The sequence below is a fragment of the Arvicola amphibius genome, chromosome 5, assembly GCF_903992535.2.
Source record: "Arvicola amphibius chromosome 5, mArvAmp1.2, whole genome shotgun sequence".
In the NCBI taxonomy this organism is placed as follows: domain Eukaryota; kingdom Metazoa; phylum Chordata; class Mammalia; order Rodentia; family Cricetidae; genus Arvicola; species Arvicola amphibius.
The window spans coordinates 53,256,983-53,284,129 of NC_052051.1; the positions used below are offsets into that span (position 1 = coordinate 53,256,983).

The following is a 27,147-nucleotide window of genomic DNA, read 5'->3' on the forward strand; positions in this document are numbered from 1 at the left end:
GGGCAGCAGAGACCGATTGTCAAGACTATAAATCTGTCACAGTCAAAAGATGGGGCGATGGATGGCTAAAAGGCAGTGAATATCGGTAAAGGTGCTGAAGATCAGAGCGCACACACAAACGGGCTTCAGAGACGGCAGACATGGGTCAGCTTATTCTTTGAAGCACCCCTGGCCCCATAGTTAGTGTTGGGCACACAGAGGACACTCCTCAGCAAATGCCTATTGTTGCAGCGTCAACCTCTGCATGCCCCCCAACAAAATGGCTGCCCTTGGATACACCCTGCCCTTCTATACTGGCGCCAAGCCTACCTTCCCAATGGACACAGCTTTGGCTGTTATAATCACCATCTTCCTGACTGCACTGGTCACCTTTATCATCATCCTCCCTGGCATTCGTGGGAAGACGGTAAGAAACAAACCCAGCCCTGTAGACTCCAGCCCTGGGGAGGACTTGAGCTTCAAGAGGGAGAAGTCCAGACTCTGTCTAGAGGTAGACTCGGGGGAGGAAGACCAGTGCTGAGAACGCCTCTTCGCCATCCCCCGTGCAGAGTTTCCCACTCGCTGAACCAATAGATTGGGAATGGTTTTGTGCCAGACACTCTGATCTTAATTGGCCAAATGGGCTCAGCGGTAGAAGCCCCGCCCCTCCCCATCGTAGGAGGAAGGGTGTGCAGGGAAGGAAGGCTAGGCTTACTAAGCCCATCCCTTCTGACTCAGAGGCTGTTCTGGATGCTGCGGGTGGTGACCAGTTTATTCATCGGGGCTGTGATCCTGGGTGAGTGCCAAATGCCACAGACTTGAGCAGCGGCCTCTGTCTTGTGTCGTTTCCTTTGTGGACTGCCTCTCTTCTTTCTGTGGCTCCCTAGTGGTCATGGATTCAGGGTGCCTTCCAGATTCACATGTCACCATGGTTTTAGCCTCTTATTCTTACCCTTGCCCTGCAAGGTGTGGGCCAAGGAAACCATCTTCCTACTGTTTTCATTTGCGTCCTAATGAATGTAGGCAGGAGGACTCTGGGAGAGTTGTTTGCTGGGTTTCAGGGAATCGGGGAATGGGAAACACAGACCATTTTTATTGAGGTTGTTTGTGTTTGTCCATGGTGGTCTATGTTAATGTTCCCTTATCAGTTGCGTGAACGGCTGCCCATAGTGGTACTGGGAGGATAAGCAGAATGTGAGCATGGAAAATTTTAGATTCTGACCCTTTTCTTCATCCCACAATAGTGGTTGGCAGACTTAGTATGAGCCAGGCCTGGGCTAGTGAATGGATATACAATTACAACAAGTTCAGGCATGGAACCCCTGTAGCTTTCCTTCTGACTAACCCAGCAAGGCCCAGACCTTCCTGAGTCGCAACTCCCCAACCCCAGCTGTGAATTTCAGTTCCGAGTGGTCTGTGGGCCAAATCAACACCAACACGACATACAAAGCGTTCAGTCCCAAGTGGGTCAGCGTGGACGTGGGACTGCAGATCGGGCTCGGAGGAGTCAACATCACACTCACAGGTGAGGGCTCTAACTTGGGGAGAAGGGAGGAAGGCTCTGCTTGGTGTCTTTGAGATGCATCTCGTGTGTATAGAATCTACCATGTGTGCCCAGCACTGGAGCTTGGAAGGGTAGGAGCTGAGGGGGGAGGGAAGTTCACAACTGTCTCCTCTGTCCGCTCTTGGCCCTTTGCCCCGTGTGGATGAACCCCTACCCAGGTGAATGGTCCAGCCCAGTTCTCGGTTTCCTGCTAAGCACAGCTACCCTGTTGCTCAGGGACCCCAGTGCAGCAGCTGAATGAAACCATCAACTACAATGAGGAGTTCCTGTGGCGCCTGGGAGGGAGCTACGCAGAGGAGTACACAAAGGCGCTGGAGAGGGGGCTTCCAGACCCGGTGCTCTACCTGGCTGAGAAGTTCACCCCTCAAAGCCCATGTGGGCTGTACAACCAGTACCGCCTGGCAGGACACTATGCCTCAGCCATGCTGTGGTGAGCGTGGATAAGGGATGGGACAGCCCCTACTGGCCTAAACTCAGGAATAGATTTTTTTTTTCTAGCCATCTCATTTCCACTCAAGGGGGTATCCTGAGTGGCGGGGGGCGGGGGGGACTGGCAATAACCTTAGTTCTTGGTTGGGAAGCCACAGGCAAGAGTGCCCCTTGGGACAGCCTCTACCTGGACCGTCCCATCCTCTCCAGCAGAGAGAGGTGCCTGGGCCAGTCCTCACTGCATCTTGGCTCCCCAGGGTGGCATTCCTCTGCTGGCTGCTGGCCAATGTGATGCTGTCTATGCCGGTGCTGAGTTATGGTGGCCACATGCTGCTGGCTACTGGCTTCTTCCAGCTGGTGGCACTTTTCTTCTTCTCTATGGCCACATCGTTCCTATCACCCTGTCCGCTGCGCTTGGGCACCTCTGTGCTGCACACTCACCATGGGCCTGCTTTCTGGATCACACTGGCCACAGGTGAGAGCCTCCCCTAAAGGGAAGGGCTGAGAACGGAGGGGAGGGACTATCATGTGGGTGGAGTGGATCCACTTCTAGAGGTCAAGAAATCTGTGCCTGTTTTGAAGCCCCCATCCTTCTTAACTGCCTCATCTCCTGCTTTTTTCTCTCCTCATCCACGCTCACTTCCCTGTGTCATCTCGGTCATGTCCATTATCCCTTAACTCTCTTTACTCACGCTCTCCAAATCTTCCGGTTGTGTGTGCCCTCCTGCATCCCTAACCACAGTTCTCATCTTTTCCTAGATCCCTTGCATGTCCCCAGCTCACACGACCCCCAAATGCCCTAAATCAACCTGGCTCACAGCGTCACTCTCCTGCCGTGCTGTGTCTACCCACCCGTGTATCCTCATGCCTCCATCTTTTGTCCCCATCCGTTCCTAGTCTCAGTCTGTCTACTTCTCTCTCTGTCTCAGTTTAGAGTATGAAAGTTCAGGACAGTAGACCCATACCAGCGATACAGACCCGAGGACATTCAGTGAGCTCTATGAATTCCAGTTACCCTGAGGCAGGGACCCAGACCTCCCTTATAGAGTTTTTCCGATGTTCGGAGGAGCTGTTCTTGGAAGGACCTACCAGAACTAAGGCAAGACACGTGTCCCCTTCATCCTCAGGGCTGCTGTGTATTCTGCTTGGCCTAGCCATGGCAGTGGCCCACAGGATGCAACCTCACAGACTGAAGGCTTTCTTCAACCAGAGTGCAGAGGACTCAGTGCTGGAGTGGGGTTCTGAGGAAGGGGGACTCCTGAGCCCCCGTTACAGGTCCATGGCTGAGAGTCCTGAGACCCAGGACATTCCCATGTCAGAAGCTTCCTCTGAAACGTGTTTCAAGGAAGAATGCATCAAACCGTCTGACTGTGCCCTGTGATGCTCCTCTGCTGGTGACCACCTGACTTTCCAGACGGGCTCCAGACCTCACCGGAGACTCCACAAACCACCAGAACAGCCCAGGAGGTGGTCTTGGGTTGTGTCAGACGCCCAACTCCAATTTGAAAAATAGAGCAAAAGTCCCAAGGTTCTGAAGAGATGTCAGCTGTGCCTATACACTGCTGTTTTTCAAGACAGCAGGGATGAGTCTCTATGCAAACACCACCTTCTTGGATGCTTTGCCTCTTCAAGGTCAACCTCCCTCTCATAACCAACATTTTGGGCATCACGTGGTCCCTCAGCACCCATCACTTTGTTTTGAGGGCCTGGGCCCCTCTCCTTTCTTTTTTGATTGCTCTCACAGCTTATGTGACCTCTGGGACTACACTGGAAGGAGACAAAACATCTTGTTCCAGATCTAACACTAACCAGTTGTGTGCCACATTCTCTTTGAGCTTTAGCTCCCACATATGCTGTGTAAGATTCTAGAACTTGGGAAGAACCTTTGAAAAAAAAATCCCATGATGTATATAATGTGTATGAGTATTTTGCCTGCGTGTGCACCACTTGCATGCAGTGCCTGAAGAGGCTAGGAGAGAGCATTGCAGAGATCCCCTGGAGCTGGAGATACAGGCAATTGATGGTCACCACGTGAGTATTAGTACTCCAACCCCAGTACCCTCTACCACTGAACCATCTCTCCAGACTCCCAGGATTTATATTTTTATGCCGTGTTAATTTTTCTTTTAGCTCTCAGGTACAAACACAAAAGAAGTCAAGTGGGAAGAATTACTGAATCGATGCCAAAATCTTAATTTTTCCCAGTAGATTCAGTTTGGCCAGTAGAGAGAGATTTGAGCATTGTAACCTCCCTGTGGGGCAGCTCCCGGATTCCGGTGCCTGTCAGTTCCTCTCGGGCTTCACTAGAGGGCGCACCTCTCCCAGATCCCTTCTGTGTTTCTCTGGTTTCTCAGCTTCTGAATAAACAACACTACATTATCACTAGCCTAGCAAAGCTCTCAAGATTTTGTGACTCCAAAGGCCAAGAGACATCAAGGAAACGGATGGGCGGGGGAATTTTGAAAAAAACAAAACAAAACAAAACAAAAGTTTATTTACAGCTCTTCAAGAAATCATTCCCTAGAGCAAAGGGCACGTCCAGGGCGCCCCCTCGTCCTCCTGCGTGGTCGTGCAGTCCCCTAGACTCAGCTGAGCTCCCGGGCGCGCCCTTAACACTGTCTTCAGGTCTGCGGGATCCCAAGGAGGTAGGAATCCGGAGTTAGTTCTCTTCACAGGACAGTGGTAATATTTAAGTCTGGGTTCTCGAACTGCTTGTGTTGCGGGTTGTCCAAGATGAGAGGCGATTTCCCTTTCGCCTGACTGCTACAGTCTTTGCCACTTTGATCCAGAAAGGAGCGAAGAGCGCTGGGCCAAGTGTAGTGGAGGATCACCACCACCGCTCCGAGGAGGAGGCTCAGGATGCCTGCACCGGAGGACGGAAAGACAGAGGGAGTCAGGGATGTAAACGCTCCTCACCATCATCAGGAGCCAATCCTTGGAATTTCCTACACACACGATCCTCAGAAAGAACTCTTCCGTGTTTTACACGATGCACAAGTTCTCACTCACCCTAACTGGGACAAGATACTGAACCCTCCCAAACTAGTTCCACTCATCGTAAAATGAGAGTAACAGTGTCTCCCCCACCTTCTGCCCGCTATCGAGAGAAGAGAAATGAAATAACTCATTCTATACGCTGGATAGGGCACATCCTTTACATATCCGGGCCACCACCAGGTGAGCACCCCTTTGTACTCACCGGTGGCCAGCGTGACCCAAAAGGAGGCGCCGTAGTGAGGCGTGAGGGCGGCGGAACCCAGGCGGAAGGGGCAGAGTGGCACGCTAGAGATCGAGGCGAAGGCGAAGACGCCAAAGAGCGTGAAGGCGCTGGTGCTGAGCAAGGCCAGGCCGCCGTAGAGCGGAACGGGCATGGACAGCAGCGCGTTGGCGATGATCCAGAAGCAGAACGCCACCCTGTGAGGGACCGAGGCAACGCGCCAGTGAGCCGGGTTCCCTGGCCAGGCCTGCAGGAGGCGCAGAGGAACCCTGGAGAGAGCCGGCTCCTGCGCTCTGCTCTCGCCGTGGCTGGGATTCTCTTGGGTTTTGCAGATCGCCAGACGATCCTGCCCACGAGGCTAGACCGAGGCCGTGCTCTCCGGGTCGCACGCACCCTGCCCACTCCCCACCCACCACACGCTCACCACAGCGTTGCTGCAGCATAGTGTCCTGCCAGGTGATACTGGTGGTACAGCCCGCAGGGGCTGTTAGGTGTAAACTTCTCTGCCAGGTATAGCACTGGGTCCGGCAGTCCCTTCTCCAGGGCATTAACGTACTCCTTGGTGTAGTCTTCGTCCAGACGCCAAGTGAAACGCTCATTGTAGTCAATGGTCTCATTCAACTGCTGCACTGGTGTTCCTGCGGGGAAGCCGTGGGGTCAAGGCCAGGGACCCGGAAACTGAACACGTTCAGTTAGGGAGATAAGGGTGGGGCAATTGTCAGGAAAGAGAAAGATTAGGTAGTAGTTGGGGGAAAACCCAGATCCACGTCAATCAGAGGCTTTCTGAGCCGGAAGGATGTGGAAGATCCTCTAACAACTCTTGGCACTCAGCTCCATGGGATCTTCCAGCCCCAAGAACTCACTTGGCCCCAGCCTCCTCACCTCTGAGTGTAATATTGACGCCCGCCAGTCCCACATGCAGACCGACGTGGACTTGAACACGGGCTGTACTGAAGGCTTTGTAGGATGTATTGGTCCACACTCCCCCCACGAACCAGTCTCCGCTGAAGTGCACAGCTGTGGAGAGATGCACACACTGACTGGCAGGGATGGCTGACTGACAGTGGGAAGCCGTGAAGGGAGGCGGGACAGAAAGATGAAGGCTTAGGACCTGGTGTAATAGCAAGGCAAGGGCAGGAAAGTGGGCATTAGCCAAGAGCAATGGTGGAGGCGGCCGGGGGTGGGGGGATAGCGGGGTACCAGGGCAAGTAAGCTTTCATCAAGGTCAGCCTAGACTACATAGTGAGAGGCAGTCTCAAAACAAAAAATCCACAGCAAAAGAACAGCCAGGGTTGCCAGAAATAGGTGCAGAATGGAAGAGCGCCCAGGAAACCAAGCTGGCTCCCCATTTCTCGGTGCCGTCTGCCACTCTTTCCCTACTCCAACTCCTTTCCCCATGCACTCACCCACAATTTCTGCACCGATGAACAGACTAAGAAGAACTCTCACCAACCAGAACCAGCGCTGTGGGAAGAGACAGGCGCACAGATCAAGACTGAGTGCTGCCCAGTCCGTCCTCAAGACCTACCTTGACCCCACTCCATCCCAGCCTTGCTTGCACTTCTGACCATTTTCCCTGTCCTATTTCCAGGTCCACCTTGCCTGGCAATCTCTGACCCCCCTTTTACCCCCAGCTGTCTGGCGCCTGTTCATTACTTCTAGTTCAGTCACTGCTTGGGGGAGGCTCAGTGAGTTCAGAAGTGCCAGGCAGACAAGGGTCACCTCTCCCAGAAGAGGGAGGCCCCAGGACCTGGTGGCCAACAAAAGGAGAGGAACAGTGGCTATTTCTAGATGAGCCAGTTCTCCCAAACCGGCAAAAAGATCAACACAGAAAGACTAGAGGTCTTCTCAGACTTGGGGGGAAAAAAGACAGTTTAGGATATGGGGGCTGGGAGCATTTAAGGGAATTGCCAAACTTGCTACAAGTTTGAACACCCTGTAGAACCCTCTGAGTCTAACGGTAAGGAAAACACAGCATTCTAAATTGCCTGTGCCCATTCTCTTGGTCAGAAGGTTCAGAGAGAGGTGGGAGGTCCTGGCAGTACCTGAAGCCTCGACTACTGGGCTGGTTCTCACTTTCTGCAGCAGCCTCCAAAATAAGGTACTTGGAGTCTTTTCCCCCAAGCCCTGAACCAGGAACTGTCCCTCTCCTTGTGAAGAGCCCTTTGCAGAACCAGATTTCTAAAGTTTGTTCCTGCTGATGATCCTCAACTTAACTTTTCATGAAGAATCTTCCTTATTCTTGTCTGCCCTGAATCTCCGAGAAATGCTCTCCATATAGCTCTCTCACCCCACGACATGAGCTTCTAGAACCTCCCTAAGAAGAACTTTCAGTACCCCCTTACCGAGTGGCCACGGATCCCAGGCAAGATGAGCAGGAAGCTGACCGCTAAGCACAAGAATACCAGGATGACAATGATCAGCGGGATGCTAAAGCCCGCGGGGTGCCTGGGTTGGGGATAAAAGGGCATCACCCCGTCCCACGCAGTCATTCTGAGAGAAGTTCGAGAACTGCTGCGAACTGGTGTGAGTGAAAGAAAGTCTGAGACCCGCGGCTCTCCAAAGCAGCACAGAGACGGGATCCCGAAGCTTATCCTGACTTGGCAGGTTCGCGCCGCGTTTGCAAAGACAGGCAGACCCCCTTTTATAGGATCGTGGGCAGCAAGCAGGGGAGGTGTCCCAATTAGGTGGCAGGGTCCCGTCCAGCTGAGATCAAGGAAGCGAGGGGCGGGGACATGCAAATAACGGCAACCCTTCTTAACTGGAGGCCAAACCTCTGGTCCACACACTCTCTCACCTGCCGCCTTGCTGTGAGCTCACACCTGCGGGACGGGATCCAGAGTGAAGGTTGAAAGTACATCCAGGAAGCGTGAAGATTCTCGGAGCTGCGAAAGTGGAGTGCGGGAAGGAGAGCGAAGAAAGAAAGCCTCCAAGCACACAGAAGACAATTGAAGCGGACCAGAGCCTTCCACCAAAGGTTGGGTCCTCCTAGCCCTCTCCTTTTTCCGCAGGCATTCACTGCAGATGAGAATGGGGTTAAGTGCGGGACCCTGTCTCTGTTCATTAGCCTCTCCCACTCTCCTGCCTCATCCCGGAGAAGCAGTATGTGGGAAATTGGAATGAGAGTACCAGGTTTTAGAGCAAAGCCCCGGGGGACTGAAACAATGCTGCTGGAGACACTCTAAAGGACTCCTGCCCCGGGTGGTCCTGCAATTGAAATCAGCACTCTGTTAGGGCTGGGGAGGGGGCGGGGCAATCTCAATAATCTCCCAGGTTGTCCCAGAAAGAGCGTCATGAAGATGTCGGACCTGAGTAATGCTTCTGCGGTCCTCTTCCAGCACCAGCTGTAGGAGTGTGTACTACCTCCCACCTCCAGGCTGCAGGGACAGCATGCTTCCAGCAAGCCCCAAGACACTAGTGCTCCTGGGTGCTCTGCTGACTGGACCCCTGGGTCCAGCAGGTAAGTAGAAGGGACCTCTAGCTGAGAGGGGTCACCCAAAGTCCCATGAAGGTGGAAAGGGAGAAGTGCAGTTGGCCCTGGAAGCTGGAAGGGCTGGCTGGTCCATCTCCATCTCGGATCGGATTTGTGAGATGAAGAGTTGTCCTGAGTCCTCCGGCTCCCTGGAAGGAGTGGAAATAGAGTTGGTTGGGAGGACTTGGCCAGCTGGGGAAGGGTGCGAAATCCATCCTGTCACGGAGGGGTCTCTGAGAGGTTAGTGCTAAGTGGAAGGCTCTCTGCTCCCACAGGTAGCCAGGACGCACCCTCACTGCCCTGGGAAGTGCAGCGCTTTGACGGCTGGTTTAACAATCTGAAGTACCACCAGCGCGGTGCTACTGGTAAATCCTGGGTTCTGCACGGAGGGCAAGGTCGCAGCAGTGCCGGCCTGCAGTTGGAGTGTGGCAGCAAGGGAGTTGTGCATTCCTAGGGCCAGGAGATGGAGGGGAAGAGAGAGAGAGAGAGAGAGAGAGAGAGAGAGAGAGAGAGAGAGAGAGAGAGAGAGAGAGAGAGAGAGAGAGAGAGAGAGAGAGATTCTTTCTCCCGGGCCGGGTTTGGGAACTGTGAAAGGTCGGGTCTGAGGCATCTTGGGCACCTGGAACCATGATCCAGCTCAGGTCTCTCTGCCTCCTGCAGGATCGCGCCTGCAGCGCCTCGTACCTGCTAATTACGCTGACGGCGTTTATCAGGCTCTGGAGGAGCCGCTGCTGCCCAACCCTAGGCGACTAAGCGATGCTGTCACTCAAGGCAGAGCCGGGCTGGCGTCCATCCACAACCGCACAGTGCTAGGGGTCTTCTTTGGTGAGTGTAGGAAGAAACCAGGGCGGATCTGGAGCTCATTCAGTGCCCAGGGAAGGACCCGGGGAGTCCCACTGCAACTCGCAGGAAAAGAATACTTTCTAAGAAGCGCTTCTGCTGTCATCTTTGAGTACTTGGGTGTGATGCGGGGATCTTTTTCTTACACCTTACTCCAAACCAACAAGTGCCATTGGGTCCCCATTAGAACTCTAAGGAACTGGATGCCCTGGTCGTTTGCTCTCCTCAAGACTCTAATAACTGCCACGCAGAGGTGAAGGGAAGCTGTTAATCATATTATTTTTGATTTTGGCAACAACGTTGGCATGTTCACGAGAGAATGCTACGTTCTGTTTGCATATTAGAAGATCTAGGCTCCCGAGGGATAGCCTAACACACCGCGTTTGTCGCTTGTGCTCTGACCTCTGCCTTCTATGCCCTGAGAATTACTAGAGGTCTTCCTGGCCCGAAGAGAGCCTGATGATTGGTTGATCACGTTGCCCTCTTGACCCAGGCTATCATGTGCTCTCCGACCTGGTGAGTGTGGAAACTCCAGGCTGCCCCGCAGAGTTCCTCAACATTTACATCCCGCGTGGGGACCCCGTGTTCGACCCCGACAAGCGTGGGGACGTGGTATTGCCCTTTCAAAGGAGCCGCTGGGACCCCACGACTGGACAGAGCCCCAGCAACCCCCGGGACTTGGTGAGCCAGGCAGCCAGACAGGAAGGCAGGCAGGCGGGAAGGGAGACTGAGGTTAGACCCGCTGGAGACCTGGGGTCTGGCTGGGAAAGCTGGGCAGGGTGAGGCTCTTTCCCCGCCCTCAGGCACTTGATCCCCACACACCTCACTGATGTGTCCCCACAGACCAACCAGGTGACCGGCTGGCTGGATGGCAGTGCCATCTATGGCTCCTCTCACTCGTGGAGTGACACGCTGAGGAGCTTCTCAGGAGGACAGCTGGCATCGGGGGCCGATCCTGCATTCCCGCGGGAGCCCCAGGACCAACTGCTCATGTGGATGGCACCGGACCCCGCCACGGGGCAGGGAGGGTCGCAGGGAATGTATGGTGAGACTGAGGGATCCTGGCAGAAGGAGCAGGGCTGGAGGCATCAGGCTGATGGGGTTGGGGACTGGGCTGGAGGGGTCTGCCTGTAGGTCTGGGCTCCCCTTGCTCATGATGCTTCCCATCTCCTTCTTCCACCGCCACCGTCTCCACATGGATGCAGCCTTTGGGGCCCAGCGCGGGAACAGGGAGCCTTTCCTGCAGGCGCTGGGCCTGCTGTGGTTTCGCTACCACAACCTGTGGGCCAGGAGGCTGGCGCGGGAGCACCCACACTGGGGGGATGAGGAGCTGTTCCAGCATGCGCGCAAGAGGGTCATTGCTACCTACCAGGTGAGTGGTGCCACCTGACCCGTGGCCACCTGCGTGCAGGATCCAGGGAGATCCAGCTCTGCTAGGAAAGCTTCCCCAGCCTTGGACAACGCCCCTTCCCATGATGCCCCTCTCCATGAGACCCTTGTTCGCATAGGGGCTAATGTTTAGGAAAATATGAAAAGCTCCTGCAGATGTTTATATGGACGATTTTACTTGTGATTATAATTTAGTTGCCTTGGTCCCCCATCCCCCACAACTGGCCTTGTCTGGGTCTCATCTCTGCACCTAAGTCTTCCTTCCTCATGGGCTCATTCCATCCTCTCTTTTCCTCTTGCTAACCCTCAGAACATTGCTCTATACCAATGGTTGCCCAGCTTCCTGCAGAAAAACCCTCCAGAGTATTCAGGTAAGGGAGAGGAGTTGTGTGTGGGGGGAGGCACCTAAGCTGAAGACTCAGAGAAGAAAGAAGGGTAGATTTGTGATGCCAGGGAGGGAGGTAAGGCACCTGTCTTTCTGCAGGGTATCACCCTTTCACGGACCCCAGCATCTCCCCGGAGTTTGTGGTGGCCTCTGAGCAGTTCTTCTCCACCATGGTGCCCCCCGGGGTCTACATGAGGTAAGGGAGGGGCTGTTGGTGGAGCTGCCCAAGGTTGGAAGTAGGTATTCCATGAGCGGGCTTGGAGCTTGCACGCCCCTCCACAGTTTCATCAGAAGAGAAGCAGAACTGGGGGGAGAGGTCTGAAACTGGATCCAGGAGTGGGAGGTTTGGGCTCCAAAGGAAATCCTTCCGCTCTCCTAATGGCAGAACATTGGTTTCTGAGTGTAGGGCATCTCCGCACCTCCTACCACCCATAGGTCATAGAGATCACTCTCTCTTCAAATCCTTTGGATGTTCTAGGAAGTTTATGGGTCATCCTTCACTCTCAGTCAGCCCCCATAATTGCTCCACCTCATTCACCACCTTAGTGTCTGCCCCCAATTCCTTTATTGTATTTTTAAAATTCCGTTTCAGAAACTCCAGCTGTCATTTCCGGAAATTCTCGAAGGAAGGTTCTGGCAGTTCTCCAGCTCTCAGGGTCTGCAACAGCTACTGGATTCGGGAGGTCAGCATGGGGTCAAGGGCAGAGAGTAGGGGTCACGGTCACTTATCATAAGCCCTTGGAAAAGTAACAATTTGGGTTCTTGAGTGGTGGTGCTCCAGGTAGGGAGCAAAAGGGAGAGAAAATTATCTGGGGAGAATTGTCCAAGAGAGTCTGGAAATGCCTGAGCATGGGGAGTGAGGGTGGGGGAGGCGATGTGCCTGCTCTCCAAGCTGCCTGGGAAACTGAGGCAGGACTATGGCTGGAACCCAGGTGTTCAAGGCCTCGGCAGTCTATCAAGATAGGGAGGGGGAAGGAAAGGGGAGTGGGAGAAAGAAAAAGGGGGGAAGAAAGGGGGGAATGGGGAGAGCTAGAGAGCCAGAGGGGGCCTTTGTCCTGGGGCCTTTGGGCTGTGGTCCAGGGTCAAAATCTTGCGTGGATTGTTCACTTCCAGAACCCCAATCTGAAGAGTGCCGAGGAGGTGGACCAGCTGCTGCTGGGAATGGCCTCCCAGATTTCAGAGATGGAGGACAGGATAGTGGTTGAAGACCTGAGAGGTGAGCTCAGAGGGTGGGGCGTCACAGTGGGATACTAAGGATCCTTCTGGGTGAGTCAACAGGCAGACACACAGATACACACAAATACACAGACTTGGAACAGATGTCAGAATAAATTGAAATTTGAGTGTCCCACCCCACTTAATTTATAGTTTTGTGTTGCTTTTATTTTAAGGTGACCATGCCTGAATGTGGTGGGCATGGGAGCAGACCACACATGAGCATCCTCTCTGGTGTCTACTTAGGTCCTAAGGGTTCTTATCCAGCCCTGTTTTACGGTTGGGAGGTCCAGAGAAGGGGATTTCTGGTTGGTATCAAGACTTATCTTGAGTCTTAGAATACCTTTTAAGAAAAGTTGCCCCAATCGCACATGGTGACATTGGCTCCACAGCAAACAAGGCCACTGGTGTCACGTAGAAGAGTGTCAGGGACTGAATCTGGGGAGAATTCTCAACAGCTAAATATAAGGATGCAAGGCAACCAAGGGTTGGGATGACTGACTCAAAGTCTGGTCTCTTTTCAGATTACTGGCCTGGCCCAGACAGATTCTCTCGCACGGACTATGTGGCTAGCAGTATCCAACGTGGCCGAGATATGGGGCTGCCCAGCTATAGCCAGGCTCTGCTGGCCTTGGGACTAGAGCCACCAAAGAACTGGAGCGCTCTCAACCCGCAAGTAGAACCGCAGGTCCGTAACATCAACACAACAATAATGGCACCTGGGGGTAGGGAGATAGCTCAGTTGATAACATGCTCGTTACATGTTATTAACATGTTAACAAGTGTGAGGATTTGGATCTCCTGTATATAAAGCTGGAATGTTTCTGTGATCCCAGCTCTGGGGAGGCAGAGATAGGAGGACCCTAGACCTTACCAGCTAACCAACCCAGCCAAAGCAGCGATATCTGTCTAGGTTTAGGGAGAGACCCTGTCACAAAGAATAATGTGGACAGCGATTGAGGAAGACACTCAGTGTCAACCTCTGGCATCTACATGCACACACACATATTCATGTGCAAAAACATATCCCCCACCACACATACATGCACAAGATAATGGCAGCCAAAACTTTCTATGGCCTTACTGTTCCCAGTCCTCTACACAGGTGAACTCACTTACTCTCCATTAGAATATTATAAGGTAGTTACTTTCAGTGTTACAGTTTTACCGATGATGGCATTGTTGGTGAGTCCACACACAGGTTTGTTACCCCCATGATGCTCCAGGTGCTGGAGGCCACAGCTGCTCTGTACAACCAGGACCTGTCCCAGCTGGAGCTGCTCCTGGGTGGGCTCCTGGAGAGCCACGGGGGCCCCGGACCTCTGTTCAGCAGCATCATTCTGGACCAGTTTGTGAGGCTACGGGATGGTGACCGCTACTGGTTCGAGAACACTAGGAATGGGTAAGGCCTGCCTGGGCCCTGCCTCAGACCTCACTTTGGCCTGGAGCTCCAGACCCTCTCTCTCTGCCTGACCCTAGACAGCCCCTAGAGGTCTTGATCCAGGGGCCTACCCCATCCTTCTATCCACTCCAGTCCCTTTCTTCACGTGAGTCCTTGGACGACTGAAAGCCCCTTCCCATCCCAGCAATGGCCTTTCCCCCATGTAGACTGTTCTCTGAGGAGGAGATTGCGGAAATCAGAAACACCACCTTGCGGGATGTACTGGTAGCTGTCACCAATGTGGACCCCAGTGCCTTGCAGCCCAACGTTTTCTTCTGGGAGGAAGGTGAGTAGCTGGGCGAACAGACATGGTGTGGGGCAGAGTCACCTGGTGCAGTCCAGGGAACCATGCGCCTTCTGCGTTGGGCTGGAAGGCCTGCAGTAAGCTGCTCCCTACACTGCCATCTACGCTGGCATGAGGGGTAGACCGAGCAATCGAGCTGAGGCAGATGCTGAGAAATTAGTTATGAAAGGGGTCTTTTGAGGGGAGCGAGTTCCAGAGAGGTGGACCTGGGAATGGGAGAGGATATTTGGCCCTTTCTAAGACAGGGGAAGAGGCTTGCTTAAGGAGTGGGAGTCTTGGGCTCTGAGGTCTGCCGTGACTTGTCCCTCAGGTGCCCCCTGCCCACAGCCTCAGCAGCTGACAACGGAAGGCTTGCCCCAGTGTGTGCCCCTTACTGTGATCGATTACTTCGAGGGCAGTGGTGCCACTTATGGCATCGTCATCGTGATTCTCTGCTGCTTACCATTAGGTAAGCACTTTACCTCCCCCGTCTCTCCTTTTCTGGCCTCCCCCCCTTCACAGACTGGCCCAGCACCACCCCCCCACTTGCTGGCTTGCAGGGCTAGCTCCTTTGTATAGCTCAAGCCAGGCTCAGGGAGCCTTGGATAGCTAAGGAGCAGCAGCTGAAGGCCCTCCACTTCTGAGGCCATGAGCAAAAAGTTCTCCCTCCCTCCCTCTCACTGATCTCTCCTGGTCCCCTTCAGTGAGTCTGGGTATCGCTGGGGTGGTGGCTCATCTCCGAGACCAAGAGCGCAAGAAGCTACAAAAGAAAGACAAAGAGAGTCTGAAGAAAGAAACAGCCAGGGGTGGATTGCCAGGTGAGATGAGCCTGGGGAACGGAAGGGGGAAAGGGGATCTGGGACCTGAGAGTAAGAACCAAGTTATAGAGCGGGATGGAAGTCAGGCTCCGTAGAAACACATGCTCAGGTCGGGGAATGACGTGGGCTCAAAGATCTCTGCTGAGTGGCCACGCACAGCTGTCCTTTCCTCAGCGATGGAGTGGCCAGGCCCCAAGGAGAGGAGCTATCCTGTCACCATCCAGCTGTCCCCAGACAGGAGTCTGCAGGTCCTTGACAAACGTCTCACCGTGCTCCACACCATCCAGCTGCGGCCCCCGCAGCAGGTCAACCTCATTCTGTCCAGCAACCGCGGACGCCGCACCCTGCTGCTCAAGATCCCCAAGGAGTATGACCTGGTACTGCTAGTCCTGCCTCCCTTTGCGGGCTGTTCGCATGCACATCCCCTCCCATAAGTGAGGCACCTCCACTCTGTGTCCCAGCTTCAGAGCTTGCCTGTGAAGACTGAAACTGGAGGAGACTCCCTCCTTTCAGGAGCTCCCAGACTGACTGACACCCCCACCCCTGAGGCCATTCCCTGACCACAGCCTGGATGGTCAGGGAAGAGACTCCTCTTCCTCCCTCGACCTGAGGTCCTTTGGAGTGGGACATGGACCGTGACGGCAGCCCTTTCTCCAACACAGGTGCTGCTGTTTAACTCGGAAGAGGAGCGGGGTGTGTTTGTGCAGCAGCTGCAAGACCTCTGTATCAGCTGGGCTCCAGGTCTCCGCATGACTGAGACGGACGAGAAGGAGCTATTTAGGAAGGCTGTGACCAAGCAGCAGCGGGCAGGCATCTTGGAGATCTTCTTCAGACAACTTTTTGCTCAGGTGCCATGACTTATACCTGGCACAGGGGATGGAGCCAACCTGAGCTGGTTGGGAACTAAGATTTTACCCTGCAGGCTGGCGACAGTCTTGGTTAGATTCTAAGACAAGCCACGTGTTCTTGTCTCTGTATGCCCACTTCCTTATCTAATCAACAGTGGAGCCTGTGAGGTGATCTACATGGTGGATTCTCAAACAGTACCCCTGAACCGGTAGCATCAACTCACTTGGAAATTTGTTATCAAGGCTGGTTCTCAGGCTCCTCCTCAAACAGATTGAATGAGGAGCTCTGGGAATGAGCCCCAGGAAGCTCCATTTTAACAAGTCTTTCCAGGTGATGCTGATGTAGACTCAAGTTTGAGAAATGCCGTTCTGTAGGCAGTACTTAGCCTGAGTACCTCGCGGGTGATGATGAATGGCAGCAATGTTAGTTTTACATTCTCTGCACAGTGACAGGGTTCAGATTCCAGGCACGCAGCAGCGCTGTCTGACTTAGGCGAGCATATGGGCTCAGTCCTTGACTGCTGGCCGTGTTATAGCCCCTATCTCCTGCCTCCAGCACAGGTTCTTTCTCTTTCGACTTTGCTCCCTGCCCCTTACTTTCACTATTTCTCTCTTCTCAGTATGATGGATGATGCTTGGGTCCAGAGGGAAAAAGAAAGCCTAAGAGAGTCCATTGACCCCTACTATAGGAGAGCAGAGGCCCAAATCAGCATGTCTGAGCATCAGGAGCTGGGTTTCGTGACCTGCATGTGAAGGAGATAGGAAGTCATTGAACTGCTTCTGTCCCAGGCCTTACCTCCTTCTCTCCCTCTCTGTGACTGCCCGAGTACAGGTGCTGGATATCAACCAGGCAGATGCAGGGACCCTACCTCTGGACTCATCCCAGCAAGTACGCGAGGCCCTGACCTGTGAACTGAGCAGGGCTGAGTTTGCCGAGTCTCTGGGTCTCAAGCCCCAGGATCTGTTTGTGGAGGCCATGTTTTCTCTGGCTGACAAGGATGGCAATGGCTACCTCTCCTTCCGGGAGTTCCTGGACATCCTGGTAGTCTTCATGAAAGGTAGGGGTAGGGACCAGCAGAGCATCTGAGGACCCATGAATTTGTTAGCAAGGAGGTGGCCTGTATCCCCTTTCTCTCTTAGGTTCCCCAGAGGATAAGTCCCGCCTTATGTTTACCATGTATGACCTGGATTCAAACGGCTTCCTCTCCAAGGATGAGTTCTTCACCATGATGCGGTACAGGCTGGGCCTTTCCAATCCTGAAACATCTTGATGTTTTAGACAGTAACGCAATTTGGGTCAGAGGCAGGCAGGCAAGGTGGCTGAGCGGTACACACTGCATCCTGGATTCTCAATGTCAATAAAGAGCAACTGTGAGCATCCTCAATTTCTCGTTCCCAAGGACAGGCCCTTAGTAACAAGCCCCCTTGAGCACCACAGGCATCTCTCCCCTCCTCCTTTTCTGTTTCCAAGACAGGGTTTCTCTGTGTAGCCCCAACTGTCCTGGAGCTCACTCTGTAGACCCGGCTGGCCTCAGACTCAGAGATTCACCTGCCTCTGCCTCCCGAGTGAGGAGATTAAAGGTGTGTGCCACCATTGCCCAACTTTTTATTTTTTCTTGAATCTGCTTTCTCTGAGTTGAGATTAGTGTGTAGACATTTGGCACATAGTTCACCGAAAAAGACAATGAAATTAGTGTGAGTAAATATTGAGCCCAGCAGCCCATTTTCTTCTAAAGTGCCTCTTCCTGCCTGCCTTCCCATTGCTTCTGATGTTACCTTTGCTGACAATCCCAGCCCGACATAGGCAATTACCACTACTTCCTCCTCCTCCTCCTTCGGTGTTATTTATCTTTATCTTTTGTATATCGGTATTTTGTCTGCATGTGTGTCTATGTGAGGGTGTCAGATTCCCCTGGAACTAGAAATACAGACAGTTGTGAGCTGCCATGCGGATGCTGGAAGCAGAAATTGCTGGAATATCTAGCGCTCTTAACTCCTGAGCCATCTCTCCAGTCCCCAGCATAGACTTCCAAAAGAGCAAAAAATGACTACAGCCTGTACTTCCCACCATGTCACGGCAGGTTCAGTCCTGGCAATGTTCTAGAAAACCCAGGAGGAGTGCCCATCAGCCACAGCAGCTCCCATTTTCCCATCCTCTAACCCTACAATCCTATAATAAGATAGAACGAGGGGGTACTCCACATGCTCTAGGGTATCGGTGTAAGGAGGCAGCTGCCATTGCAGCAATGCTCCTCCCACACTCTAGTGTCCTCTCTGGATAGGGAAAGGGGGATCCCCTGGGAGTGACCGGTGTGGGCTTTCCCAGAAGAGAGGGGCATCAGATGTCTTAGTCTCTGCAGCGTTAGTCTTTCCCATTTGTAGTCATTTCATTCCTCTGGGCTGGGGATGTTTTTCCTACACTGTCAAGGTCCTTGAGTCTGGGTTCATCACCTCATCTAACTTAGTGTCACCTTCAGGCTGAACAGGCACCTCCCAGCACCATTTCCCAGATAGCTAGTGTGAGGGAACCCCATCCTGACCTTGCTGCATGATGGTCAACTCTATTTCTATCCTCCTCAGGTCCTTCATCGAGATCTCCAACAACTGCCTGTCCAAGGCCCAGCTGACTGAGGTGGTGGAGTCCATGTTCCGGGAGTCGGGCTTCCAGGACAAGGAGGAGCTGACCTGGGAGGACTTCCACTTCATGCTGAGGGACCACGACAATGATCTCCGACTCACACAGCTCTGTGTCAAAGGTGGAGCTAGAGGTGTGTCAGCGTGGAAGGAATATTCAGAACCAGGAAGACAATGAGTGCTCAGAACAGAGTTCCCGATGGACACAGCCCAGGCCTTTCCTCTGAGCCCTCGGTGCTTCGCACTGAGCTAAATATGGACACTCAGAGACAAGTTGTATATTGCACACAGTGGCTCATGACGCCAAAGGGCAAGCCATGGGCATTGGCCTAGGGTGTATCTGGCCGGGGGGGGGGCTTGTTTTCTTTTCCCAAAGGACGTGCAGAGTCCTCTCTGTCCAGAGGACAACCCCTTTCTCCTTACACAGTTACCAGCCTGGCTGCCCTCTGGATAGGGAGTGCTCAGTGCGTACAGGGAGGAAAATAGGCTGAAGTCAGAGATCTGGACTTCATTAAGTCACCACCCAAGGCTGAGGCAGCCTCTCAGGGTCCAGGAGGAGAGGACAGTCTCCCATCCCACCCTCTGTCCTTCTGGAGACGCCAACTGGGGGTCCTGTTCTCCTTTCCAGGCACTGGGGACGCCTTTAAACAACGCAGCGGCTATAGAGTCTCATTCATCACCCGGACTCCTGGGAACCGGTGCGTACGCTCGGGGTGGTCTCCTCGGCTAGATCCATGTAGAGAAACAAAAGAAACAGAGCTAGCTAATCAGTCACTGATCAAATATTTGACCTCTTACCACAAGGTCGGTGTCAGCTCAGACTCCAGCTGCTTTTCTACAGCCCGTGTTGCTTAAGAGCTTGGCTCTCCCCTCTGCCTCTCTAGGGCTGAGGTGTCCTAAGGACAGATGAGCAACTTGCAGCTGCTTATCCTCCTTGGTCCCTCCCTGGTCTCAGGGTCCTTCTCTGGACTCCATCCCAACTTCAACATGGCAGTTCTTATCCTGACTGTCTGCAATGATGAAAAGAAAACAGATTCCATTTTCTTTTAGCTCCTGCCCCCGGGAACTGGTGCTCCCCTTAAATGCCCCGGAGCTGGGAAGCACCGGCCTAAAGAAGAGGCTGGGCAAAAAGTGAGTATTTCCTAGGTCCCTGATGCTTAGAAAGATGCCTTTCCCTGACACACCTCCTCAAACCCCCTTCCCTTCGACGTGATATGGTATCAGGTGTTCTCCAAGGAACACCTGACCTGCTGTGGCATCTGGGTCTGGAAACCCATTGGATCTTCTGCAGGTTGTACAGTCAGAGAGGGGGCCCCACTGTCCTGTAGTATGAGAGACAGGCACTGGTGAGGAAGTGGCTCCCTGACCTTCCCTCAGGGCCACCCACTGGAGGGTCGGAGTGTTACATGACTTCATCTTCTCTCAGCCTCTAAACTCACCTTCAGGCAAGAGACTCAAAGCACCACCAGCAGGGCACACGGGATCTCCTGGCTTCCGCTGTACAGATGTAGGCCAGCACAGAAAACAAAGGAAGGGGTGTAGAACACAGAGAAAGAGACAGGAAGGAGGAGGAGGTAGAGTGTGAGGAGTCAGAAGGGGGTGTCTGGGACAAGCAACAACAGAGACAAAGGGTCGTGGGAGTAGGGTCTGCTTGTGTTCCTTTCACTGTGAGGACCCATTCTTCATGGTTCCCAGATCTCCGTTGGTTGGTGGCACTGAGGGGGTGCCAAGGAGCCCCTTCCTTCCCAATATGTTGTCTTTCACCGCTACAGGTCAGTGGGGCCCTCTCCCCGGCTGTACACAGAGGCCGTGCCAGAGAAGCTGCAGCGGGGCTTCCTAGCCCAGAAGCTACAGCAGTTCAAGCGGTTTGTGGAGAACTACCGGCGCCATATCGTGTGTGTCGTGATCTTCTCAGCCATCTGCGTGGGCCTGTTTGCAGACCGTGCCTACTGTGAGAGTGCCAGGCTGCGGGCAGTGGGCAGGGCGCGAGTGAAGGGCCCTCTGGCTGCCCTCACCAGTCCTCAGTGTCTGGATGGTGGAGCCAGGGCACTCGGACTTAGACTCGGGATGCTGTCTTGTGTGTCATGCTGATCTGCCTCAACTCTGGCCCTAGACTATGGCTTTGCTTCGCCACCCACGGATATTGAAGAGACCACCTATGTGGGCATCATCCTGTCCCGGGGCTCAGCGGCCAGCATCTCCTTCATGTTTTCCTACATCCTCCTCACCATGTGTCGCAACCTCATCACCTTCTTGCGGGAGACCTTCCTCAACCGCTACATTCCCTTCGATGCCGCTGTGGACTTCCATCGCTGGATTGCTATGGCCGCAGTTGTCCTGGCTGGTATGTGGCTCCTGGGATGGGAGTAGAGTTGGACCCAGTTAATGGCTCTGACGTGATGTCTCTCTCTTCCAGTTTTGCACAGTGCTGGCCATGCGGTCAACGTGTACATATTTTCAGTCAGTCCCCTCAGCCTGCTGACCTGCGTTTTCCCTAACGTCTTTGTGAATGACGGGTCAGTTCATGGGAAGGCGTCCCTAGGGTCTTCTGGGTGGGCCGGAGGGTGCTGTCCCTCATGGGGAGCTAAAAGGTGACCACTTTCTCTCCAGTTGTCTGTGATTGGCCAGGATAGGACCTTAGGAAATGATATCGGAGTCTCTATCCCATATACATCTGACACACAGTTTACTGTCTCAGTTTGCTATCCACTCACTGGACAAACACTTATACACCGTGTGCTGGGTATAATTCGAGTGCCAGAGAAGGGGGCCGTACAGATGTGTGCAGTTGTTCAACACTTGGCTCTGTAGTTGGTCTCGCCCTCCCTCCTCTCACAGAATAATGGACAGGTACTCCAGGAGGCGAGGGCTGACTTCAGGACGAGAACGTAAGATAGAATGGCAGGAAACGTTGCGGTGGCTGCAGAGAGTAGAACAGTGACGGTGGACACAAGGCTCTTTGGAAGGATCCCTTAGCCATCCTGCTGGAGACACAGTAACCAGCTGTCAGGGGTAGCATCAGGCTGGGGTGTAGTGGTGACGTCCCTTCCGCCCCAGTCAGAGGTTCACTATGCCTTTGCCCCACAGGTCCAAGTTTCCGCCAAAGTACTACTGGTGGTTCTTTGAGACAGTTCCAGGTAGGACGTGTGGCGGGATGTGGGATCTGAGCACTCCTTCTGAAGTTGGGTGGGACGGGTGTAGTGCGGTGTCCTGTTGTGTTTCAGCTCAGGCTGAAGCTCACAGATACCCACGGACTCCGTCCTCTTGCTCTCAGGTATGACAGGCGTACTCCTGCTCCTGGTCCTGGCCATCATGTACGTCTTCGCCTCCCACCACTTCCGACGCCACAGTTTCCGGGGCTTCTGGCTGACCCACCACCTCTATGTTGTGCTCTATGCCCTGGTGAGGACCTTTGATGGGCAGGGTTGGACCTTGGAGGGGGACGTTTGGGATGGAAACAGAGGGTAAAGTGGGGAGCAGGGAGAATTAGACCCAAGGACTATGATCCTGAGATCTGAGACCCCACACTGGGGTCTATGCCAGCCCATCTACAAAACCAGACCCAGACCTTGGGTGGGCCATGTCTGACAGGGAGGAGGAAGGGGGCACCTGGCTGGGTGGTACTATACTAACTAGCCATGTTTCCAGCTTATCATCCATGGCAGCTATGCACTTATCCAGCTGCCCAGTTTCCACATCTACTTCCTGGTCCCAGCAATTATTTATGGAGGGGACAAGCTGGTGAGCCTGAGTAGGAAGAAGGTGGAGATCAACGTGGTGAAGGCTGAGCTGCTGCCTTCAGGTAAGGACTGGTCCAATGCTGGCATGGAGAATCAGTTGGCTCCTCAGACATGGTGGGATCTTTTCTGGTTTCTTGAACCCCACCTCTGACATCCTCCTGAGGACCCCCGAGTCCCTAAGATCTTTCTGATAGAAATAGCATCCCAAGAGCAGCTATGCTTAGTTCCTCACGAGACTTGCAGACAAGGGGCTAAGGAGATAGCTCAGCAGTTAAGAGCACTTTCTGCTCTTTCAAAGGACCTGAGTTCAGTTCCCAGCACCCGTGTCAGGCAGCTCATAACCAGCTCCAAGGAATACAATGCCATCTTTTGTCCTTCACAGGAATCTGCATTCACATGTGCATATACCCACGCATAGACAAGCATATATTCACCTAATTAAAAACAAAATAAATCTTTAAAAGAGACAATGACTTGCAGACAGTGAGAAGCAATGATGGGAAAGATGCAGGTAAAACACACAGACAAGTTAGGGATGAGGAAGACTTCCAGGAGAGTAGAGGGCAGTGATATTTCATTTGTATTTTAATAAATAAAGCTTGTCTGAAGATCAGAACACAAAACAGTCACAAGAGTCAGTCATACAGGCAAGACAGCACACACCTTTAATCCCAGCACTAGAGAGGAATATAAGGCAGGATGAGACAGGAATTTATTCTCTTTCAGCCTGGATATTTCATAGAGGTAAGAGCTCTATAGTGGCTTGCCTGCTTTGCTTTTCTGATCTTTAGGTTGAACCCCAATATCTATCTCTGGGTTTGTATTATTGATGCAATATTTGGTGCCCAATGTGGGGCTCAAACCCATAACCCTGAGATTAAGAGTCCCATGCTCTACTAACTGAACTAACCCGGCTCAATACAGGGCCAGGAGCTACCACAGCAGAGAAAGGCCAATAGCCCTGATAGCCAGATTGCTGCTATGTCTGGACTGGCTGATGTGAATCACTATGGAGGGAGGTGGGAGGTGTTAGGGACCATAAGGTTATCTAAGTTCCAAGATTCACATCGCAAAGAACTCAATTTCATTTCAACCTTATTTTACTTACGATTACTTAAAGGTAAAGTTAAAGTAGCCTTTTGTATGCTCCAAAACTTTTAATTCTCCGTTTTCAACAAATATCAGTAAGCCTGAGATCCAGCTGTGTGGGCAACCAACAGTATCCAACAAAGATTTGCTAACAAAATGTGTTGCTTTGACATGTGCATCATGGAAGTCACCCTTGAGTAGGGGAGGTTTGGTAAGCCTCTGGGATCTGAAGGCTTACTCTGTAGGCTGTTTTTCTGGCAGTACTATGAGCCTTCATCCTCTGTGGGATGATGAAGGAGAAAGGAGAGATACTGGATTGGGTCAGAGAAGCCCAACTCTTATGTTACCCAGGAAGCAGAGGAGACTCAACTATCCTCAGTACCAGAAATCCATCTGCCTAGACTATGTGACTGTGAGACCCTCTGGGCCTCAGCAGTGTAGAAAAAAAAAAGGCATCTGCCAGTCTTCAGGTACAGTTTCTAATCTAGGCTCTTTTCTACCTATGACCCCTAGGAGTGACCTACCTGCAATTCCAGCGACCCCAGGCTTTTGAGTACAAGTCAGGGCAGTGGGTTCGGATTGCCTGCCTGGGCCTGGGGACCAATGAGTACCACCCCTTCACGCTGACCTCTGCACCCCATGAGGACACACTCAGCCTGCACATCAGGGCTGTGGGACCCTGGACTACTCGTCTCAGGGAGATCTACTCACCCCCAGTGGGTGATATTTATGCCAGATACCCAAAGGTGCCTATCCCTGGGAATGTCCCTTTCCCCTCTGTCCTGACACTGGGTGCTCCAATCGTGACAATGCTAGTCTAAGAGGGGTTGGGGTGCTCTGTCCTACCTCTCATAGTCTTCCCCATTTCTGGCCTCAGAGTTGGGGCAAGGCCAGGCTCACCTCCCCTTCTCTCGACAGCTGTACCTCGATGGACCATTTGGAGAGGGTCACCAGGAGTGGCATAAGTTTGAGGTGTCAGTGCTGGTAGGAGGGGGCATTGGAGTCACCCCATTTGCTTCCATCCTTAAAGACCTGGTCTTCAAATCATCCTTGGGCAGTCAGATGCTCTGTAAGAAGGTAAGTCTCCTTCCTCCAGTCTTCATGGGGAGTGTATAGCCTGATGGAGTCCTGATATCATAGCAGAACACTCCGGGCTTTCAACCATGGGGCCTGTGGGGACCATTACATCCAGTGGTCCAGATGCCAAATCTGGAGGGTGGATAGGAACATAGCCAGAAAGAACTCTGCTGGTCTCTGGTTCTCTGGAGGCCAAGACCAGAGCATCACTCTATGGGATATCTGAGACATCCTGACATCTCAGATTGTAGGGGGCCAGATCTGAGCTGGCCCTGAGCCCCAGTGTGTGTCCTCAGATCTACTTCATTTGGGTGACAAGGACTCAGCGGCAGTTTGAGTGGCTGGCTGACATCATCCGGGAGGTGGAGGAGAATGACCACCAGGACCTTGTGTCTGTGCACATCTATATCACCCAGCTGGCTGAGAAGTTTGACCTCAGGACCACCATGCTGGTAGGCCAACCAGGCAGGGCAGGTGGGACACTATCAGGGCCAAGAGCTGGTCTTGGCCATGCCTGGCTATGATCCTCTGTGCCCACTTCCTCCCCCAGTACATCTGTGAGCGGCACTTCCAGAAGGTGCTGAACCGGAGTCTGTTCACGGGCCTGCGCTCTGTCACCCACTTTGGCCGCCCTCCCTTTGAACTCTTCTTCAACTCTCTGCAGGAAGTTCATCCAGAGGTGAGTCCATCCCCTCCCACCCTAGGACCCTATTTAATTCTCTCATCTTGGCCCTCAAGACCCCTGCAGCTCCATCCTGAGCAGAGAAGTCCCACCCTGAGCACAGATTTATCCTAAGCACCCCCAGCTCTAGCCTCATTCCCAGGGTCCAGGGTAGAAGTCAGGCTGGACAAGCTGACTTCCCTGGGCAGCGGGCAGTTCAAGGCTCCGGGGCACACGTCTCTCCATGGACAGGTTCGTAAGATCGGAGTCTTCAGCTGTGGCCCTCCAGGGATGACCAAGAATGTGGAGAAGGCTTGCCAGCTTATCAACAGTCGGGACCAGGCCCATTTTGTGCACCATTATGAGAACTTCTGAGCCTGATCCTTGGCTCCCGCCCAGTCCCTCTGTGAGCTTCAGTACAGCTGTCAATTGAGACCACAGGGAGGGAACTGGACACCACCCAGACGCTGCCTCATTGCCCCGTCTACCTCCTGCTCTGGGCAGATAGACAAGGCCTCTCTAATATCCAGAGCATGCTGTAATAGGTTATGGGATGCAAAGGGATGAGGGGACAGTTCCTGTTTCCGACAATTGTGGAGGGGAAGGGTACACCATGTGTCACCTCCTATAGGCTTCTGTTTCTCTGCTTTGCCTTCACAGAATTGGTATATATAGTGGTTGGCTTTCCTCGGGGGAATCATTTGAGTGTCCCCTCGAGGTTCCTCTCAGAGACTGAAAGCCTGCAGAGCCCACCTAGCTCAACTCAGGCTCTGGGCCACCCCCTCCCCCAGCTTCAGCCCCACACCTTCCTGCTCTGAGAGGGCCTCAAGCCATAAGGCCACCAGCCCCGAGTTCCTAATGTCAGCCAGTAGTGTCTGCTGCCCTGACCCTACAGTGGATCCTTTGTGAGTCTGGGAGCAGTCCTTGGGCTCCAGGATTAAGAGAACAACGGTCTCTCAACAACTCACCCCAGACCCCTCAGCTCCTATTTCCCAGAGAGTTTGCCCAGTTTGGGTCCTGGAAGCCTCTTATCCTAGAGAGATCAGGTCACCTGACCACAGTACACAGACGTCACCGCTCCCCTCCTTCACATGGCTGTTTACTAAAAAGCTGAGTTTTAACACATGTACAGTCGAGGTATAGTTGCAGAGCATGTATGAATCTTAAAGTAACTACCACCCAGGTCAAGTCAGAAAACATTTCAACATTCCTGTCACCCAGAAATTTCCCTGGTACGTGCCCCTCATCTAGAAGCAACCCCAAATGTGATTTCTGTCACTGCAGTTTGGGCCACACAAAATTCAGCTTTAATCCTGGCCTCTTTCTCACATCATGGTGCACTGTGATTCATTCCTGCCATTGTGTCTGCTGGCAGTTTGTTCCCCTGTATTGCTATGCAGCCTTCCTTCCATTGTAGAGCTGGATTCTAGTCTGTTACCTGGTCTGCTGGAAGGCAGTGGGGTTGTTTCTGGCTTTGGATGATTGAATAAAGCTGCTATAAACATTCGTATGCCTGTCTTTTGATGGATGTAATGCACTCATTTTTCTGGGTCTGGAATTTATCTGGAAGTGAAATTGCTGGGCCATGGTATTCTCTAGCTGGAAGAATTTGTAGCAAGGAGAGTTTCAGACCAGCTCCAGGATCTGAACCAGGTTCCTTCCTTGGTGGGTTTATTCAGAAGCCAAGAATCTCTATAGTGAGGCCATCTCTGACAAAGTGGGACATACCAAGCCGGAGTCCAGGAGACCTGGGACTCTGGTGCCAATTTTATCTGTAGAGACTATAAAGGACAACCCTCAACCTCTTTGAGCCTGTTCCTATATTTATACAGCTGCTTGTGAGGATATTAGGAGGTGAGACAGCAAATTGTCCCAGACAAATTATATAGATGAGAAAAGTGTGTGAGAATATATTTTACAACCATAGTATAGTGTGCTAAATTTTAGTCTGTCTGTTCAATTTTTAAAGTTTCACTAAGTGTGTTTTTAAAAATATAATAAATAAACAGTGAACATATTTAAGGACAGCACTGTGTATGCCCTGGCCTCCAGCTCTCCTGGTCCTC

General features: G+C 52.9%; 3 protein-coding genes across 3 annotated transcripts; 2 read left to right on the forward strand and 1 right to left on the reverse strand.

The window, feature by feature from the left end:
- The first annotated feature begins 259 nt into the window (after positions 1-259).
- Positions 260-3,353, forward strand: Duoxa1 (dual oxidase maturation factor 1). The gene is made up of 6 exons (XM_038331126.1): positions 260-406; positions 718-775; positions 1,370-1,504; positions 1,760-1,973; positions 2,230-2,447; positions 3,100-3,353. Exons 1-6 carry the CDS (start codon positions 260-262, stop codon positions 3,351-3,353), a joined length of 1,026 nt encoding a protein of 341 aa, XP_038187054.1.
- Positions 3,354-4,641: 1,288 nt separating this feature from the next.
- Duoxa2 (dual oxidase maturation factor 2) lies at positions 4,642-8,052 on the reverse strand. The gene is made up of 7 exons (XM_038331127.1): positions 7,987-8,052; positions 7,535-7,710; positions 6,596-6,653; positions 6,072-6,206; positions 5,614-5,827; positions 5,172-5,386; positions 4,642-4,835 (listed from the first exon to the last, which is right to left on the reverse strand). Exons 2-7 carry the CDS (start codon positions 7,679-7,681, stop codon positions 4,642-4,644), a joined length of 963 nt encoding a protein of 320 aa, XP_038187055.1. The 5' UTR covers positions 7,682-7,710; positions 7,987-8,052.
- Positions 8,053-10,030: 1,978 nt separating this feature from the next.
- On the forward strand, positions 10,031-26,587 carry Duox2 (dual oxidase 2). Its single transcript, XM_038331135.2, has 30 exons — positions 10,031-10,233; positions 10,345-10,546; positions 10,707-10,873; positions 11,201-11,261; positions 11,375-11,471; positions 11,868-11,958; positions 12,389-12,491; positions 13,015-13,178; positions 13,717-13,892; positions 14,099-14,217; positions 14,546-14,683; positions 14,919-15,032; positions 15,207-15,409; positions 15,695-15,880; positions 16,713-16,938; positions 17,021-17,114; positions 18,461-18,648; positions 19,143-19,212; positions 19,565-19,645; positions 20,287-20,465; positions 20,628-20,858; positions 20,931-21,030; positions 21,602-21,651; positions 21,789-21,916; positions 22,163-22,316; positions 23,857-24,089; positions 24,262-24,420; positions 24,717-24,872; positions 24,971-25,099; positions 25,334-26,587. Exons 2-30 carry the CDS (start codon positions 10,492-10,494, stop codon positions 25,454-25,456), a joined length of 3,975 nt encoding a protein of 1,324 aa, XP_038187063.1. The 5' UTR covers positions 10,031-10,233; positions 10,345-10,491; the 3' UTR covers positions 25,457-26,587.
- Positions 26,588-27,147: the final 560 nt, after the last annotated feature.